Source organism: Austrofundulus limnaeus, unplaced genomic scaffold (genome assembly GCF_001266775.1).
Source record: "Austrofundulus limnaeus strain Quisiro unplaced genomic scaffold, Austrofundulus_limnaeus-1.0 Scaffold196, whole genome shotgun sequence".
Classification (NCBI taxonomy): Eukaryota; Metazoa; Chordata; class Actinopteri; order Cyprinodontiformes; family Rivulidae; genus Austrofundulus; species Austrofundulus limnaeus.
In genome coordinates this window covers 701653-716234 of record NW_013952598.1, presented here as the reverse complement: position 1 = coordinate 716234, position 14582 = coordinate 701653, and the positions used below count along the sequence as shown (strand labels likewise).

General features: G+C 39.3%; 1 protein-coding gene and 1 long non-coding RNA gene across 2 annotated transcripts; one reads left to right on the top strand and one right to left on the bottom strand.

Moving 5' to 3' along the window:
* Positions 1 to 216: 216 nt before the first annotated feature.
* Positions 217 to 14576, bottom strand: eva1ba (eva-1 homolog Ba (C. elegans)). The gene is made up of 4 exons (XM_014018590.1): positions 14362 to 14576; positions 3381 to 3531; positions 2052 to 2147; positions 217 to 1069 (listed from the first exon to the last, which is right to left on the bottom strand). The coding sequence occupies exons 3-4, from the start codon at positions 2116 to 2118 to the stop codon at positions 642 to 644; spliced, it is 495 nt and encodes a 164-aa protein (XP_013874044.1). The 5' UTR covers positions 2119 to 2147; positions 3381 to 3531; positions 14362 to 14576; the 3' UTR covers positions 217 to 641.
* On the top strand, positions 3538 to 5175 carry LOC106524687 (uncharacterized). Its single transcript, XR_001311023.1, has 2 exons — positions 3538 to 3764; positions 4383 to 5175. It is a non-coding gene; the product is annotated as an uncharacterized LOC106524687 (long non-coding RNA).
* Positions 14577 to 14582: the final 6 nt, after the last annotated feature.

Genomic DNA, 14582 nt, shown 5'->3' with positions numbered 1-14582 from the left:
AGTTATTCCTGACCGAATTATAGGTACACCAAATTCAATGTTTTTACTCCGTACTACAGAAATATCAGATCCCCTGCAGGTCTTGTGTTTGTTTAAACAATCTAATTTTCTAATAATTTCCTTTTAGCAACATACCTCAAGCTGTTTTTATGAAGTCACACAATGAAATCTTCCCACAACGTATTCAACAGCAGAAACATTTTCACAAGAAACAAATCATTGTCATTGCAAMAAATATAGTGCTTTTTATTTAAAATGCTTCATTTCCCACTCCTTACATCCACACATCTCGTGTTTATCTCTGACAGTAAGCACCAAATATTCTATTCGACTGATTTCTCCATAAATCCTTCAGATCCAACATTCATACCACATCATTTCCACAGGGGTAAATCAGCCGTTAAGGCACTCATTGGTTCAGTTAAATGTAGTTAACAATATGATGCTACAGAGGAAGTGCAATATCTCAAAGTTCAGACCTGTCAAAGCCACGTTTATCAAATGTGGCTCCATGACTTTATTTTCCCTGTTTCACAAATCATTTTGTATCAAACACAGACAGGTTTCAAGGACACCAGGTCCTTCCAAAAGGTCCATAACTCCCCCACTGAGATCAGTTTTTCCCTCTAGTCTCTTGTGCCTTAGTAGTAATGCACTCTTCCAATTGTCCCAGTTCCTGTCCCCAGGATATCCGGCTGTCCGTTCCTCCAGATCTCCCGGATGATCCGTTCTCTTTCCTCCAGCCGCTGTGCACGCTCCAGCTCCTCGGCTGAGGTAAAGACGTTCACACTCAGAGTCCCGTCTGACTGGCTCATATGGTTGCCTACAGGGATTTCGGTGCTGGGCAACAGAACAGGTGCCTCGACGCCGCCGTCCATCTCCTCGTCTTCATCGTCGTCGCTCTCCTCGTCCTCCTCGCTGACGTCCTTAAGGGTTTTCTTCTCAGGTGGGGAGGAAGTGATGGTGGTCCGTGGCTTACAGGAGATGCGGATGACCAGGAGGCAGAGGGTCAACACCAAGCCGAAACACACGCCAAGAACAAAATAAAGGCCGAAGCTCTCTGGATTTGCTGGGAAGGAGACAAAAAATATTGAAGATAGATAAGTTTTGTTTTTAGGATAGTGTTTTTTAACAGTATAAACATAAGCTATACGGATAGTTTAGTCATTTGTGTAGTGATGTTTTGTCAAATAGCACCAGTCACAGAGCACAGAGGAAACAAAAAAGTCCAATTGGCAGTGTTGTATAAAGTACCTCAAAATTACACTTTTGAGTAAAAGTACAAGTATCTTATCAAAAAAATACTTTGGTAAAAGTTAAAGTCTTCTCTAAAAATATTACTTGAGTAAAAGTCTTAAAGTATCTGAAATTGTTTGTACTTAAGTATCAAAAGTAAATTTCTGACACAAAATCTAAAGTATTAAAAGTAAAAGTACTGAGTAAAAGTGAGCAGTTAGATTTTCCACGGTGACATTTATTGGGAGGTGACTTCTCCAAAAAATATTTTTTCTAACAGCGTGCAGCTGTGATGGACTGTGTATAAGCTAATAGGCTGTCAGAACGGCATATATTTATATTTCTCATCCAACTACAGTTAAATTCACTCCATCCAGGAGACACACTTTATCAGGATAGTATTTTTTTTACGTAACAACAACTTGGAATAAAATAGGAGTAACAACTTTCTACTTCTTACCTTTTTAAAAAATGTAGTGAGTAGAAAGTACAGATAATTGTGTAAAAATGTAATGAGTAAAAGTAAAAAGTACGCTGAAAAATAACTACTCAAGTAAAGTATAGATAACCAAAATTTCTACTTAAGTACAGTAACAAAGTATTCGTACTTAGTTACTTCACAACTCTGCTAATTGGACGATCCATTAGCCTAGCCTGGTCAAAGATTATTGACCTTTTCTCAATATTCTGTTCTCTGTGACTTAAGTCAGTGCTAATAAGACACACTGATGACTCAACAGAATGTCACACCAGCCGTGGATATCCTGTGATATCACTTTAATTTAGGTATTACTTTGTTCTGAAGGGAGACTTACATTTTATGTGTGCAAATGCAGCAATGCTGTTGCTCAGGAGATCCATTTCTTTTTTCTTGACATCCATGGTGGTGTTGGATTAATTTTCTTCCCCACCTGAAAAATAGCCAACATATAGCCATCTTTAGCTTGTCTCTGTAATATAATTCAATCAGGCACCCATATAATACTGCTCTAGGTGTTTGAAATCTTTGAAAAAATGTTCCAGTCTCCCTCCCACAAGAGCTGCATTAGTTGCAAATGTTGAGCCCACTGATTTCTTCCTGTGCTTCCAGATGGGTGGGGTGAGGCTGACGAAAACATTTTTGCGTGTCTCTTAATGACTTCATCTTGGATCATCATAAAGCTTTTGGCAAACGGTCCTATGCCTCTGCTGTTATCTCTGAACTATGACAAAACTGTATACAAGAGGTTAAGAGTTATCATTCCACCGCTCTCACCTGTCAGGTGGGGCTTGTAGATCAGTTTATGAAAAGGCCAGCGTGTTGTGTTGTTTGGAAGTTGTGTCCCTGACATTTAACTGATCTATCCTTCCGGCATCCTTCACGTCTGGCGAGTTCTATTGTTTTTATCCATCCCTACGTGCAGTCAGGACCCCTAAAACTCCACAGGAAGTTTTTCTCCCTAGAGAGAAAGCTTTCCAAGAAGCCGTGGAACCACATGCCTCCACTGGCTTTATTTTCTATCAAAACCAGTGAAGACATATGGTTAAGGTTCATTCACCTTTAAAGGCTGTTTTTACGTTCAGTCTTTGTCTTGTTTCTCACCTGTTCTCCCTTGGCAACTTTTGTCTGCAGGAGAAAAACAAATCAGTGCTGTACTCTTTTATTTTCTTTATTAACCTTTACATTGCCTTTCCTTAGTTTGTCAAGAATTCCCACCTCCTCGACCGAATGACATAATGTTATAACATGAGTGTGGCACCGGAAGACCACTCAGCCCAGAACTCAAAAGGCCTTTAATCCTTCCAACTAATGTTGGCACCATTCCCTTTTAACATAAGCTCTGTGTTATGACTGGGGCTGTGGGAAAAAAATAATCTCTTTGTGTGAAATGATGACGAACTCTGAAACCCTCCCACTCTAACCTGCTGCTCTCTAAATCAAACCACATGTCACCACATGCCTACGCATGGATCATATGGATGTCCTCAAACAGCACAAACCAAACTCTCATAATGATTAAGGTAGCACGCGTGCTCGTTTGCTAATGGATTTTACATTTTTAGAGAAACTCGAGCACATATCCAAACATACGCAACATCCCCAAACAAACGTCGCAAAGCAGAAGTAAAAGTAAAGATGAGTGCAGAATTCGAATGGAACGTACCGCAAAATGAAACCACAATGCAGGTGTTCAGTCCCGGCTCATAATGTGAAGAGAAGCTGTGGCGTGAATTGGAAAAGGCTTCTGGCTTTACCCTTCGTAGATGAAGACCTGTGATCTTTGGTCCTCTGGCTCAACAGTTCATTTGGCCACCCTGAGACAAAACAAACACACACACACACACACACACACAGATGTCAAGCTACATTAGAGCCAAAGTCACAGAGGCATCTGAAACGCAAACAACGGCAGGCCTGTCAGAGTCCTGTAAAAGACAGGCTTTAGTGCTCTGGCTGCGCCCGCATGGAGTAAAACACAGGCTGAAGAATGAAATGGTTAACTCCTAAACTGTTTTTACTGAAAGGTACCTTCACTTGTGTTTATCAGGTATGGAACATCATTAGGTGAATGCTAATTCAGTATTTACACTATTGTTGTTCTAGTTTGAATGAATTTTTTGCTACTTTTAGCTTTTAGTCAGCCTCTTGCTACTTTTAGCAAGCCTTTCAGCTAGTCTTTCAACAGTTACTATTAGCTACCTTTATGTTTTAGCTCATTTTCAGCTCATTTWKCTCCTTTTAGCTACTGTTCTGCCTCTTTTCGATTTATCAACTCGGTTTCGGATTTTTCCGAACTCAGCGTTCACATTGAGTTTTTGCAGAAATTTTAATTTTTCTAGTTTTTTTTTAAAACTTAGCAAATCGTTTCATATTCTCTAATGATTAAATTTAATGATCACAACCGCCCTTTGTTTTTTTAACTTCACAGTGATAAAACATTGACATTGTTACATTTAAGGAGACAAAGAAATAGCAAGCTCCACAAAAACCTTTGATAAACCTGCTGAAAGTTTTAAAAATGCTGAGCTGTGTAGTTTCAGAAAAGCGAAACAACCTGTAGCTGTGTTTAGGAAACGCTCCTCTGCCAGCTGCGGTTGGTTTAAGAGAGCCTCTGTGTTTTTCTGAGCAGATTCGGATCTTGCTGACTCTTGGTCGATTTCTACAGAGCCTGACTGAGGAAGTGTTCAGGGGTTGAGTGACAGAGGAGTCACCACAGCAACAAGCTTTCCAGCCCACCCTGTCAAGCGCCCCCATCCGAGGAACACGATGACCTTTTGTTTCGGCACAACCCAGTTGGGTGGGTTATCTTCCAGGCAAGATTCCACCAATATTTTTTACATAATGACCAGATTCATCTCCTCCCTTCTGCAGAATCTAATGTAATCCATGGGGAGCTTTTTAATGATGTTTTCTGTTGTTGTCATGTTTTTCTTCTTTGAACTGGATCAAATGACGAGTCATTCTTCAGGCCATGGTCAAGTGAAAATCTTGGACACCAGCAGTCCAGCATCTGGCCTCTTCTCATACAGGAATGCAACCGAAACACCCAGAAATCTGAAACAACCAGAGACTTTGTTGAAAAACCGTCCTAACGTTTAATTATCCTGCCTTGTTGTGTTGCCGTGTTTTTGTTTTACCCAGACCAGGAAATTATTAACAGATCCACTGCCGCCCTGCCTCAGGTTTTAATATGCCGTGGCTCAACTTTCAGGCATTTTCTCCAAACGTTTACTCTGCTGTCACAGGTCCTGCACTCCTCTAAAGACTTTTGAACCGAAGCAGTCACCGTCTCAAATGGCCGTGCACCAGTGGTTTGGTGAATCAAACCGTTTTACTCAAGCAAATGTTACAATCATAAAAGTCTGGTAAATATTATGAGTTAAAATAAAAGTCCTCTGGGGAGTATGGCAGACTGACACTGCCCAGTTAATTAATTTAAGAAGTAACTAGAACTAAAACTAACAAAAAGAAAAAAGGCCTTCAAGGAAACATCCCTCAGTTTACATGCCAGAGCTTTAAACYAAGAAAATATCATGATAAAATWTTTGTAGCTCTTTTGRTCAAACTAAGGGTAACCTTGTGCATTGTGTTGTGAATGACTCTYAGCTACTTCAACATTAAGTTTGACCTCAAAATAAGTGAAACTGACTGAATTATAGCAAATTTTCTGTTGGGTATTGTCTGTTAGTTGATCATCTTGAATTGGATTCACACTAAAAGGTAATCGGTTGCAGATGTACAGTACAGCCAATGATTTGTTTCTGAAAATGCAATTAAAATCTGTCCATTTGTTCATGAGATATTTTGCTAACAGACAAATAGTGTTGTGTTTTACAGCTATTGCAAATGTTTTGGACAAAGTTTTTGCCCAGAAAGTCAAAGTCAAAGTACGTGTTGTGTATGACCGTATAATCATGCTGATTGTAGCACAGATTTTGTAAAACTGACTAAATAGTTATTATTACTGTGCACTGTAAGGTCAGATGAAAGTGGCAGCCAGTGCTGGCTCTAGCCATTTTGGTGCCCTAGGCGAGTTGAAGCGCAATCCCCCCACCCCGAACTATATCCCACCCACCCCAATTTGAACACCTAAAAACGAGTTTGACAGTGTAAGGTACTATGGTAAACTTAGATTTATTTGCTTTCCCAGAAAGCAAATAAATAACAACATACATGTCAACTTGTACAGACTGTCTATAAATTATAAGGATTTTACGTCATTTTGCAGGTATACGGACGTATAGAGCAATCTTATGGATTTTTTCAAGTCTTACGGATTTTTTCAAAACCTCATTTTCAAATTTATCTGACATGTCAGAGCCTGTAGGATGATTTAAAAAATAATAAATAACATTAAATAGCCATCTTCCAATCTGTTCTGCCAGGAAAAATAAATTTTGAACTTCTTCCGCTCTCCTTTCCTCTTCTTCGCAGCGGGCGAAGCAAGCAAGGATGACACCCCCCCCCCCCCCCAGGGACGAATTGTATGGATTTTTTGCAAGATTTATGGATTTTTGAGGCTTTTTATACAGGTAAACATCCGAAGAGGTTGACATGTATGGGACAACAAAATACAGGCTTGTTGTTATTGGGTTTGTCAACATGAACCGCTACCTGAGAGGCACTACTAAGCCCCTCCCCAGTCAGAGTGCTGGAGCAGGAYGAGTCAGTGCAGCATCAATCAAATGAGAGAGAGGGTGGGGGTGATTGCTGCATTGGGGGGGATGTTTTATGGTTTATTTTTCCTGTAATACTTCATTATAGTTTTTTAAGACAAAGCTAATTGAAAGGGGCACTACGCAGAGTTAAAACCAGGGATTACAAATAGTTACTTTTTTCTTCTGCAGTTCGGTGCCCCCTCCAACAGATGGCGCTCTAAGCAACCACCTAGTTCGCCTATGCCAAGAGCCGACTCTGGTGGCAGCCATCTTGAACTGGGTTGACTCTAAAATGTAATCACTTCTGATGAAAGATTTTGCGGAGTGAACATGAACTACAAGATGAGTCTCAGCTACCACCATACTAAATTGTAGGGAAGTGTCTAAAGAATGGAGGGTTTTATATGTCCAGTTTGTTGTGGCAGCCATATTGAACTAACAAACTGTTATTAACATTTTATAAAGTGTTTCTCATTTTATAAATTTAGATACAAATGTTGCATAAAACTTTTACTTTTAAATGAAACTAACTAAAAGTGAAACAGTCAAACACGCTGCAGCAAATTTTTCTTGTTGAACCCAGCGTTCTGTGACGTCCTCTTATTTTATTAATTTTTTTATTCTTATTTTTTCAGTCTCTGCTGGTTTTACCGTTTGCTTTTTCCGGACTTTGCATCCTCAGGTCAAACACGCAGGCATCCTCTTCCTGGATCCTTTGTACATTACAGACCAATAAATTATCCTTAAACATRTCCAGACCTGGTCTTTCCTGTGAAGGGAGAAATGCATTTTTTTGGGGGGGGGGGTGTAAAAATTAAAATATCATCCCAGTAACAAACAACGGAGTTTTATGAACTTTGTCAGTCAGCAGGTCTATTTATATAACTTACAGCAGACATTGTTGTTGTGGTCTGGGAAGAGTTCATGTACTATTTCTGGCTTTGGTTGTTTGCTGTGGTTTAGATTAAGGAGCTGAGTGGAAGAGAAAATCCAAACGTAGCGTGATATTTTTGTTGCCATCATCTTGGCGATAGGACAATCGCACTTCCTTCTCACAACGTGTGTCCCGTTCAGCTGGGACAACATCCAAGTCAAAGGTTTCCTTAAGCATCGGCCCTATTGTGTAAAATTAGTACGACACAATGACTGAACTGTCTGCTGTACACGCAAGTCATCTACCGGTAGATTATTTATCAACTGAACTTTTTACCTCTTTATTTATTTAAAACTCTGACAACCTCACTTAAGTTTGTTCCTGGTTGAAAAGAAAACCACTCAAACACTTGTTATGTACAGTATCTACACTGGCCCAACAGGGACAGACCATCAAGGCAAATGTTTGTCACTAAGCAGAAACACTTTTTTTCCTGGTTTACCAATTTCACAAACCATCCAACCGCAAGGCTCCTCTATCATGAACAAGTCACAACCCTTCAGTGGATCTCATGCATGCAGTCAAGCCACAGTTGATTTATCCACAAAACATAAAAAAGTCAAATTGCACAAGAAATCCAGTCTGCCTAAAATTCTTCGCTATGGTGCATTCTGAGCCACAGAGGGGAAGAAATATTTTTAATACTTCAGATTTCTGTGATGCTCCTACAAATGTGGTTTGCTTTGGATGAAGCTACGCAGAATAAAAATAAACAGGTTTATATTTCATCGTATGTCATTGTTGTGAGTTGAAACAAAGCGCCTCTGCAGTGAGGAAAATCACGAAGGTCTGTCATGAATTATGACAGCTGGAGGTTTACTTTTGATTATCGGCATAGATTTTTTTTTGGGGGGGGGAGGGTGTTGTTATGTATTTTCCTAGCACATATTTCAGTTCTACACCACAATCCAGTGACTGTTACCTTCAGTTGTTATGAAAATATATCAAACATAAATCTGACTTTGCATCATAATAGAAACGTTTTCCAAATTAGCCTCTGTCCCTTTAAAGGCACAGTGTGAAGGATTTGTTGTTTTCAGCAACATCTAGTGGTTGAGTGGTTGAATCATCCTCCCTGGTCCTCTCCCCACCCCCACCCCCGGCTTCCAAACGCAAAGGAGTTGCTACAGTGTCTCTCAGGTGTCAAAAACCTTTGATAATTCCAACCGCGATGTCTACCAGCAGCTTCAGGRCTAGTGATGTTTCAAGTGGTAAGATTATGAGCTTTAATAAGTAAAATTATCCCAGCTACAATGACAGACAACAAATATTACATTTATAGTATTACAACTAAAACYGTTTTTGAYGCCGCCACCGCAGTTTGTCCTTCATGAGCCTTCGTAGGCAAGATGGCGGTGCAAGATGGCAGCTGCCTGTAGTGGGGACCCATGACCATGGAGATATAAACAGCTTTTTATAAGGTAAAAATAATAAAACAAGGTCTTTGTCTGCAATAATTAGACATGTTTTTTGTTATTGTCATTAGTGATTATCTCAATTTCGGCTAAAAGAATTGCCAAAATCCTACATGCTGTGTCTTTAAGAACCTCCTACCATTTCAGACACTCCCACTTCAGCACATATTCACATATTCAGTGCTCTGTGGGGCTTGAGCTCAGCTGCAGACTGCTCATAATAACCCCCCCCACACACACACACACCACCCTTTAAAATATTTCTCCTTTGTGTTTTTCCATAGCTGAACCACCAAAATAATAGTCTGACATTCAGCATCAAACACACTAACTTTAGTTGTTTGCGCACTTTTTTCACATTCTGAAATGTGTTCCAGTGACTTAAATAAATATCCGTAATCAGCAGTCTGCTTTTTCCTTTGCTCATGAATTAAATCACACAGCATCTGACAAAATGTTAACAGCAGCCTAAAACAGCCAAAAGAACATGAAACTGTATGTGGAAATTTTCTGTTGGATGGCTTTACACAGTTATCACACACCTGTAATAAGGCCAAAGAAATGTCTTCCACTTCTGCCCACAAGAGCTGAGATTCAATTTTGTTTCTCGTTTGACTTGATAAACAGAGACAAGACACAAGTTCTCTGTTTACAGCTTCTGGGAAATCATTTATAAAGATCAGTAGGGTGAAATCAGTCCTGACGTGTTCCCTTCAGTTCCAGATAAGAGTTGGATCTGTGGAGAAAGCAACTTTCTCCATGTTCTCCATGACATCAAGATTAAGGTTTTTTTCACGTTTAAATCATTCATAAGTAGTCCATAGTGTCTCATTTTGGCACTGTCTCTTTAAATCCAAATGACGCGATTCACACCTCACTCCCTCCAGCTTCCAGAGCGGTCCTTGATAGAGGGGTTTACGATAGAGCATCAGAGAAATGTTTTATTTACGAATTAATTAAAATGTGTCAATAACAGAAGGCTTGTCCATCCAGCCTTGCATGTTGGAGCAAGAGTCAGAGGAGAATGACGAGGACCACTTTGTAAGTTCAGACCTTATTTTGGCAGTTCGGTTGCAAATTCTGTGATGTAAYGGTTCGGAAAACCTTATAGTGAAAAATATGACTCAAATAGAATCTAAAGATATGTTTGCAGCACCAGRAGAGACTAAATTCTAATTTTCTGCTCTCCTGGAGACTCCAAGTCCACAACAAAATGAATTTAACAGCTAAAACGTGGATTTTGCACTTGTCCCCTTTAAAAGCGGCATCCACGTTGTTACATTTAGAAACAGAAGATGTGTGGTTTAGATCAGGACAAGATGCAGGGCAGCTGGTTCTGTTGACCCTGTCTGATCAGGCTCAAAATGTTCTTTTGAACACAGAAATTACACAAGAAATTAGGATGAAAAAAAAAAAGGATTTGTATATCAAATAAGGTTGAAACATTTAAAACTGAAAACGGGAACAGGCCTGAAAGCAGCTCATGTATCAGGTTAAAGGTTCTGGTTTGTTTTGTTTTGTTTTCGTTCCAGACTTGTGTCATGTGTCACCAGTTTGTCACTCCATTTTCATTCTCTGTCGTGTTTTCTTCTGAAACCAAGTTATAAGAGAAATGAAGGCACAGTCATGTACAGCCACTGCTAAAACAACCTATACATAAGTTTCAGAGTTTGATTGTCTGAGTGTTGTATAAACCTCACTTTTTAAACTTTTATTTAACATCCTATTGGACTTATATAAAAGCGTGTCGGTGTCTCAGCTAGTCTGCCTGCTGGCTGTAGCATCAGTTCAGTGTTCTTGTGTACGATCAGAGAAAAAAACACAGTCTCTAGGTCCCATAACTCTCAGAGAAGCCCAAACCTGTCTGGCTCCAAGAGCTTTTTCAAATCTCAAAAACAACTAAAAGGCAGGACCTAAAAAAAGATTGTTTTATCCTTATAAGGAAGCTTTCATAATTCACTTCACAGTCTGAAATCTGCTCCTGCTTTTTACTCTYGAAAAGTTTGACACGGATCTCTGCTGCGCAGCGCTGCCAGCTGCAAATACAAAAAAAMCCCAACAAAATATGTTGAGTTTTGCCCAGCTTTTATAGTTTATTTGCTTTATTTTCTCTTCTTTTTCCWTTCAAATGGGAACTAAATTTGGATTTAATCTTGTTTTTAAGCTCTAAAAATCCCTTTTTTTAAAAGTAGACCACTCAAAATCCTTTAAAAATCATATTTTATTTGAGACTAAACTTGACTTTGTTGTTTAATGTGGTGATGCTCTGTACTCTGACACAGACTCTTTGAATACCAGCTTCTATTTCAGGGACATTTTTTTTTCTTTTTTGTCAGGAGTAAACACAGACTCAACYCAGTCAGGCATTGTTATCTGACTGCCGACTTTTCAACATTGGTTGGGGTTATGAAGTCAACACGAGTCAGAGTTCCCTCGGTGACGCCAGCTTGGCTGAAAGCAAAGAGGAGTAAAGATAAAACACTTTGTGTCGTCCAGGGTGTGCCACGGCACCGCTCGCCCTGTAAAGACCACGTTGTGTYGGCTCTGGCAGGTATTAGGAGGGTAATGGAGATGCAGGACCGAGTTGCGCGGGGGTTAAGGCAAATTGTTAATAGCTTCCAGATGTGCTCCAGATGTGAGACAGAGTCAGACCGCTCCACTGCGTAAATCTGATAGTCTGTGTTTTGTCTTGTTGCAGACACAAGCAAGAGGCTGCGAGACAAATCAAGCTCATCGCAGTCAGACGACACTTTCAGACAGCTGAGTTTGTGTAGTTGCAAGTTCAAATTGATTCGTACGAGCATTCCTCTGTGCTCACTCACTTGAAACTCTAAAAATAGAGCCACGACTTTAGTCCATTTGGCAATAATGGTAACCRTCCAGCAGCACAAAAACAACACAACATATGATTTGTAGGGTTTCTTCTGATGACTCTGTTACACACAATGCTCCACGGATCACGTGGTGCCAACTTTCAGATTTAAGAAGAGTGCAGTTAGGGCAGCTTGGATGGTTTAAAAGTTTTTGAGTTGGTGGTTTTTACTGACCTCTAACTTCAAACCCAACAGCAGTTAGTGAAACACCAACTCTGCCATCTGTTATTATGCCTGTTGGATCATTTTAACCAAAATCAAAGCACAAACCACTGGATATCTACCTTAAAAGCAAACATGATGCAATGATTTGTATTCAGGGGAGGATAAAAATATTGATTCATCAACGCATTGCAATTCATTTGTTTCCAATTCAGTACTGATTCAGAAAATCCTCTGAATTGATTTGTCATGTTAGAACCAGTACTGTTGGATTTATTGAGATATTCTCAAAAATGTTAATGTATACCATTTCATATGACAAAGAAAATAAATATCTAAAAGATATCCAGGCATTGTAATGACTTATTTGTGTTATTATTGTGAAATTGATATTGAAGCATTTAAAACAATATAGAATCAAACTGCAATACCCAACCCAAGCTCAGAGACACAATTCTCCCTGTCCTTCCACTGGACATAAAGAAAAACATTTTGTAACAGTGCAACAAAAATACAATTTCATCAATTTAAAACAAAAACAGAACAAAACAAASATAAAAAAGGGTCGATCTGGATGCTTCTGTGATAAGAGCTTAGCTTAAAAACTGATTTTAGTTTCAGTGCAGTAATGTTTTAAATCAACCCAATTTTTAATTTTCTCATTTTTTTAAATGTCAATTCATACTTAATGATAAAATCAAAACATAAACAAACAAAACCAACTTTTTGGGTTGATTTAAAGACCCTACATCCAAAGAGTATTTAGCTGAGAGACTGTAGGCCATGTGTATGTATGTTTATATATGTTGGTATGAGGAAAAAATCTGGAAATAGATCGTTATTTTTTGATCAACTATGTAACAGGTTAAAAATGCATTGATGAGTGTTTAAATAATAAACCATTTAATGGCTAATGCTGWTACCAATATAATGCAGTGTTTGGGCTTTCTATCATCATCATCATTATTATTATTTCTATTTGCATCATCAAGATCACTGAAGCCACTCTGGTCTCTCTAAGAATTCCAAAAATTCCATTAAAAGTTAAGTTAATTTTGTAGAATATTTCCTGAATCATTCAGCAATAAGAGACAATAAGAAATCAATATTACTAGTAAAAAAAAAAAAGTGTGGTGTTTGAAAGACACTGTTTGGAGGATGAGTGTTTCCAGTAGCTGCAGGTCAGAGAGATCTGCTGATCATCATCTGATCTGGTGCAACTTTCTGCTCCATTTCATCATTTTCACAGCATTTCAGCTGCTCATCACTAAATATTTCTGCATTTCTGTTGGACGTTTAGTGCGTGACTATCGTATACAGTGCAATAAAATGTGCCTGTCTAAAAAACTGCAAACATCTTAAATAGAAAAAAAWATTCACACCTATTGACACATTCTGTTGAAAAACGAAGGTGTCGTGAATTAAATTTCGAGCTTGTTAAAAATAGCGTGTACAGTATTTGTTGTGTCAGCACATGTTAGTTACTGTTAATCAAAAACAAATTACAAACAGCTTAACTACACTTTTTACATTTTTTTTTTGTAATTCTCTACCAGACTTTGRTTTTGAAAAGACTAAAACTAAGTTTCAGACTAGTTTCAGACAGGCTTTAGGAAACTTTAGGAAAACAAGTCATATCAGAATCCAGCCTCTGACCTGTGGGTAAACAAAGCGAGTTTAACGACCAGCCGGTGGACAGATTAGACATGCTGACTGATAAATGAAGCGGTGGGCTTTTGGGGTGAGGGAAACTCTGCTAACTCGAACAGCTTGAGTAGGTCACAGAGATGTCAAAGCTTCTCAGTCAGCCTCGAAGGGCTTCTTTAACCAACTTCTCCCAATCAAACATGGAGGTCTTGTCAGACTGACTGGAGCTGCAGCTGAAGTGCTGCCTGCCTGTTTAGATTGTGCAAATTAATAGGGACCCTGGAGTTCAGCCCTGCTCAGCCCCCCACCATCACCTCCTCACTCCCCTCAGTACCTATCAGTGAAGAAGTGAGCCAACTCCATACATCCAGCTGAGGTAGACAGAGATATGGGAGCTGAAGCATATGGTCTGCTGCTGTCACGAAAGAATGTTTCTATGAGCGTCAGTTGGGAAAAAAAAGAGAAGGATGAAAAGAGTGAATGAGAAATAAAGCCATATGTTGAGTGTGTACTTTTAAGCTGCTAAAAAAACATCTGATTGAATGAAAGCTGCTCTTTTTGTCACTAAACCTGCACAAGAAAGCCACGAGGACGTTGTTTCTCTTCTGTATGAAAATTTGCTGTTTTCCTTTTCCACTGGTTTGACTCCACAGTTTGGATGGGACGCTCAGCTGGCTGTTTATGATAAAACCAGTGCACGGTGACATGTTCTATAAACTTCTGTTATTATTAACTCAACTCATATTTAACCAGAAGTAAAAAAAAAAAACTAAATGTTTTTAAAAAAATCCACTTTATACTGCATGAAAGTTGTCACAACCCCAAACGATCGGCTGCCAAAATAAAGCTTCCATCATCTGCAAAGCATTCAATGTGTAACAGTGGCTACATTGTACAGTTCACAGCGGGGTTTCTATGGTAGTGCACAGATACTGAAGCAAACTGTCAAACTCACCGTGAGGGATGAGAGAAAACGTCCCGGTCAAGTTGTTCAGCCAACACACAGAAAGCTCCAGCAGGCAAACTGAAAATCTCAGACTTCTTTCCCTCCAAAACACAAACAGTCCTGCCTGTTTCACGCTCGCTGCTGTGCTCCAGTCCTGAACAACGTGTGTGTGTGTGTGTGTGTGTGTGTGTGTGTGTGTGTGTGTGTGTGTGTGTGTGTGTGTGTGTGTG